Raw genomic sequence first — 5,634 nt, forward strand, 5'->3', positions numbered from 1 at the left:
AAACCGAAAGTAAATTTTCTCTTCTTTTAGGTCTAAATGTAATATCTAAATTATTTCCAAAATTTCCTACATGCAATCAACTCTTTGTGAGCACCAATAAATGCATTCAACCTGTCATTTCCATCATGAAGCGAGAGTCGGAAAGCTTAGTAACGTAAAGTTACTGATTCCTGTTACGAGATTAAAATATATCTTGGCTTAGAGAACAGAGCTTATATTAGCATAAGCTAATACCTCTGAGATCTAGTTCCAACAAATATAAAGATAGCATTATATAATACGTAAGATATGCGGCCTTTAAATAGGGCAGCTTCTCACAGAAAACGTAATTACAGTAGACTTCCATTATCCGGGATTATATAATGCGGATTCGTATATCGCGGCGAAAAAATTGCGACCATATTCGTATAAAGACACAAAAAGGCTTATAAAAGGCGGTAAAACGTCATCGCCGACTCGTGTCGCGACAGGATTGGTCGAATCTGGACCAATAGTGGACGAGCAGCCTAACTACTTACACACAGCAGAGAGTTTAGGCGGGTAAGTTGAGTTTACTGTCGTCTGTACAGTATATAGGCCTAAATTAGGTACTGTAAGTCTAATACTGTACTGTAATTTTATACATTTCTTGTGAAAAAAAAACCATTTCTTATTCAACGGCCATAAAAATTATTTCTATTAATGATGTCGCCAAAGTTCAACAAATTTTTCGCAGAAAAATAACTTATCACAAAATGCGCCAGCCGTTTGGTGCGCCGCTCCGCGACTAAAACAAGCTTAAGGAATGGCGTAGTCGAACGGTGCACACTCGGTAAGTAATCCTACAATTTTTTGTTACAGCATAGTTTATATGGATTGTTCCTCAAATATAATACGTGTTTTGGAAATGTCGAGTGAAATTAGTCTAGAATCGATTAATTTTATGAAAGAAAACCTTTCAAGCATCCGTAGTCCGTAAACTGCACACGTGTCGAGCTATGATTGGCTCATGTATTTAAGGACTCGTACAGCGTTAATTTCATAAAAAGTGGAACGTATCTACCGTGTTATAGGGGGGGGTCGACTCTANGTAGTCGAACGGTGCACACTCGGTAAGTAATCCTACAATTTTTTGTTACAGCATAGTTTATATGGATTGTTCCTCAAATATAATACGTGTTTTGGAAATGTCGAGTGAAATTAGTCTAGAATCGATTAATTTTATGAAAGAAAACCTTTCAAGCATCCGTAGTCCGTAAACTGCACACGTGTCGAGCTATGATTGGCTCATGTATTTAAGGACTCGTACAGCGTTAATTTCATAAAAAGTGGAACGTATCTACCGTGTTATAGGGGGGGTCGACTGTATACAGCAGAACTTTTACTTTATATAATTAATTATGTGTATTGTTCACAATAGTCGCAGATATTAACGAATTTTTCTTAACAGTTTAAATAGAAGCATAAAAATAGGCATTTAATTACTCGTAGTCGATACAGTTGAAGAATTACTTTGTTTCGACTTTTGCCTCATTTGCATATACATCAAGATGTAAGTCGTCAAGCCACTAGTTATCTGAAAAATGAAATAAACAAACGTTTACATAAATATTATTTTCATACGTTACATTTATCTATATTAATAATCATAAATTAACTAAGATTCCATTCCCAATTATAGAATATTTAAATATTGTTTCATACTATACCTGTGTTAATGTGTTATTAGAAACAACAAATATTCCTAAACAACTATAACCAATTCTTGATCCTTTCAGTCTTTCTAACGAAGTATTAATCTAAAAATATTAAATTTATCAATAAACTTGCGCATTTATATTTTTCTTTGCTATAATTAAATATTCCTTACTTGAAATATTTGACGTTTCGGAATTTCAAGAACTGGAACTTCACGTAAAATATAATCTAGATGGTGAGCCTGAAATGATTTGGGCATTTAGGCAACTCAAAATAAATGTATATTGTTTCGAACACTTACCTTGGAAGATAGTGCAGCGGCTTCTAAAGTAACGACCAGGACAATTACGCAGCACATTAACATATGAAAATACATAATATAGTTGTAGTTCGAGTATTCCGCTACAAAAATATTACAGAAAAGCAAAAATATAGTCGGAATGATGACAGAATAAACACAGAAAATGTATAACTTAAAGAATTCTTCGGCTGCTTCTATCATCTGTAGACATTTCAGATGGTGTCTCTGCACAGATTTTAGCATGTGGATCATTTCTGTATGATCGAAGAAAAATTGAAATTGCTGATTGGCTTCGTTCACTTTTCTTCTTATTATGGCAGTTACAAGCATGTAATAATAAACTGCAATTTGAATTATCACGCTTATGACAATAACATATGGTACGTAAATTACCATGAATGCAACACTAAACAATGAATTGTGTTGATATTTTAAATATATTATTTCTTTCTGATATTTGAAAACAAAAAAGGTTACAACTGCAATGTTAATTGTTAAAGAGATTACGAAAAGAAAAACCCATTCCAGCTTTTTAATGAAAGCATATTCAGAGTAGAAAGTAGGATTGATGCAATGAACAGTTTCAAGCATTAATTGTGTCAAGACATTCTGTAATTTATATACGGCACCCTTCCTGTTGTAAATGAGTAATGTGAACAGAGCAAATAGAACAAAATATAACTGTACTATGTAATAAATTTCTGTATTTATGATGTCAAACAAGTCTTCGTAATCATTAAATTTCTCTATTATGTTAGTTATTAAGTATACTGATAACCGGAATATATCGACGGTCACTATCCATAAAAAACCGATTTTAATACATCTTAATCTGCCACCGTCATCACCAATGAGGTAAAGAAATCTCATTACTCTGCGAGTATTCTTAATTAAGCATCTGAAGCAAACGTAGTTAAGTATTCCAGAATAATTTGGATGGCATTCGACGCATTGGGTTGTCTGCATTTTTTTCGTGAATGTTTTAATCGTTAATACAAAATATTGTTTATTAAGGTGTTAATCGAACGTAGTAAATAGTAATACTTACAGATTAAAAGCTTCGTGATATTTTAATAAAAATTTGTCAGTGTTATCGTGTGTCTAAATGTCTAACGATTTGTAATTTTTTAAACTTCTTCGTACACAATTTTACAGAGTTTTCAAAATTAAATATTGTGAATAATGTCAAGTTTCGAGTCATTTTGAGATATAGAACATAGAAATCACCAGATCCGAATAAATAGTGTTATACGCAATAAACCCTCTCATATAGAACAGTTACGTAAAAGCTTGACTGACTACGTCATATTTGTGATGCAAACCATAATATCTTCATTAGCAGAGATCTACGTAAAGCAATTTACTGTAGTTTATAGACATGACTCTGTTATAATGGATTTGTAATAGGTTTAATCTCTTTTCGTTAAGTGTTTCTATTGCTTTGCAAACAACCGAAGAAGGAAATCTGAAAATTTATTATTTTAAGATTACTTTCATGAATGAATTAATAAGCGATCGATTATTAATTTCACGAGGATTTTCATTCCGATTTGATTTAGGTTACAATCGATAGTTGTCTATCAGTTTTGTGATAGACTTTTCAGTATTTTTATATAAATTATTAGTTAAATGTTAAAATGAAATAGATTTACAAACAGGCACGTTGATAAAAAATAATATTATAAAATTATAAGAAAAAATTATGAATAAAATAAAACATANAGTAAAATTATTATAAATAATAAGCAATTAAATGATATGTTCGATAAATTTTATTAAGCATAAATATAACAATATGTTCAGCGCAGAAAACTAGTTTAAAAAATTAATGAAAAATTAACCCTCCATTACGAATTCCTTAAGGGGACCTTCTAGATTTTCTTGGCAAAGACCTCGCACGTATAAAAGACCGGCCTGATAACAGCCGGGAAAGTAAAACAAAGTGGTTATATTGTCTTGTTAAAGTATAATTCTTATTATTCCTAATTGTATAATTCCTAAATATATTACAGCATATTTTGGTGATGTGTAATAAAAGAAGACGTAGAAATTACATATTTTATTAATTCTAAAATTTATACCGCAATTTATTAACACATAAATAAATAAATAAATTATAACCCTTTCAACTTTTAGTGTCCGTTAAAAAAGGCCGCTCGTATACTCCAAACGTGCAGCATCGCAATGGCAACGGACGTGGTTGGTTGCTTTGACCTAAATTTTACGTACCGTGTTTCCCCGAAAATAAGACCTAGCACAAATTTTGCTGAATTGCGAAATATAAGACCTCCCCCTGAAAGTAAGACCTAGCGAAGTTTTTTTTTAGTCGTAACGGTCATTGACAGGTGGTTGACAGTGGCCGTTAGGTTTTTGAAAGTACAACCACTGATTGGTCAGCAGACAATTACGCCACACGGCATGATTTGCATAAGACTATGGCTTGGGAATCACAGATTTTCATAACGTTACGGCTGGTGATAGCTAATTGGTCCGCCGAGAACACGCCACATGACATTTACATAGTGCTACGGTTCAGTAAGCACTAATTGGTCATCGAGTCCGATGTTGACGCTATAAAAAGGCGACAGTTCGACACACCGGATATACGTCACTCTTGTCTAAGTTCGACTTGGGAATTTTTTTGTTCAATAAGAAATGTGAATTCTTCTTCCTGGAAAAAATAAGACATTCCCTGAAAATAAGACTTAGCGCATTTTTCAGAGCAAAAATTAATATAAGACACTGTCTTATTTTCGGGGAAACACGGTAATAAATTAATATTAGTTTTTGAATGTTAAAAAGCATCAAAAATTAACATCCAAATAGAAATCCAGAGTAAAAGTGTTTTAAAAGATAAGTATAATGAAGTTGGTATATCATATTTTCATCTACATTGGGCAGAACATTATCTCGAAATTCATTGTTTGGTGCAAGAATACGGGCAATGTGATAGATACATGCAAACTATTGGTGTCTACTCCACTCGAATGCGTCTATTTTATTCAAAAATACTCATATTTATAAATAAAATATTGTAACCTGATATTATATTTATTCTTATTTTATTTATTGTATCAGTTGTAAGCGAGGCGATAACTCACTTACACAGGATCCGACGTAGATAACGAATTTACAAGATTTTTAAAACTTTACGCTTCTTAAATTGATTTGTCCACACTGTTCATAAATTTGGCCAACCAAGTTAAAAATCTACGCTTGGACATTTATCCCGAACTCGGTAAAGTCGACCCATTTCAATTGTTATGTATATGAGCCGATGAGCGAGTCTAATATTCACTTTTCAAAGCGAACACTTCAGAAACAAATCTTCACCCGGATTTCGCCAACTCCCATCCCCGCCGTTAAGTGGGAAGGGAGAAAATTGCCAGCTAAACACACCAGAAAGTTGCGGTTTGTTTCGTTTGAACGAAAATGCAAGACATAGAACGTAAGTAAGACATGAAGAATGTTTAAACGTGATAATTATTAAAATTTATTGAGAATAAAAAATAAATAATACATCTTTAATAACAGAATTTATTATAATAATTAAAAAAATGATTTTANGACCCATCAGTTACTGCGTCACTTCGAAAAATGACCTTAGAAACGTCTTGGAAGTTCTCTCCTCACAAGAGGAGATTATTTATTTCCAC

General features: G+C 32.5%; 1 protein-coding gene across 1 annotated transcript; it reads right to left on the minus strand.

Annotated features, from left to right (window-relative positions):
• Positions 1 to 1,456: 1,456 nt before the first annotated feature.
• LOC111641049 lies at positions 1,457 to 2,374 on the minus strand. Its single transcript, XM_023387156.1, has 4 exons — positions 1,979 to 2,374; positions 1,850 to 1,918; positions 1,689 to 1,778; positions 1,457 to 1,555 (listed from the first exon to the last, which is right to left on the minus strand). Exons 1-4 carry the CDS (start codon positions 2,372 to 2,374, stop codon positions 1,457 to 1,459), a joined length of 654 nt encoding a protein of 217 aa, XP_023242924.1.
• Between the last annotated feature and the right edge of the window lie 3,260 nt (positions 2,375 to 5,634).

Source organism: Centruroides sculpturatus, unplaced genomic scaffold, assembly GCF_000671375.1.
Source record: "Centruroides sculpturatus isolate CEXI.00-Female unplaced genomic scaffold, Cexi_2.0 scaffold1312, whole genome shotgun sequence".
Lineage (NCBI taxonomy): Eukaryota > Metazoa > Arthropoda > Arachnida > Scorpiones > Buthidae > Centruroides > Centruroides sculpturatus.

Excerpts from the sequence above, each read along its gene's own strand:
- LOC111641049 (XM_023387156.1), bottom strand. The coding sequence starts at position 2,374 with ATGGTAATTTACGTACCATATGTTATTGTCATAAGCGTGATAATTCAA. Across the intron at positions 1,919-1,978 it reads CCGCTGCACTATCTTCCAAG|GCTCACCATCTAGATTATAT; the intron begins GTAAGTGTTCGA and ends AAATCATTTCAG. Across the intron at positions 1,556-1,688 it reads CTAATAACACATTAACACAG|ATAACTAGTGGCTTGACGAC; the intron begins GTATAGTATGAA and ends TTCATTTTTCAG.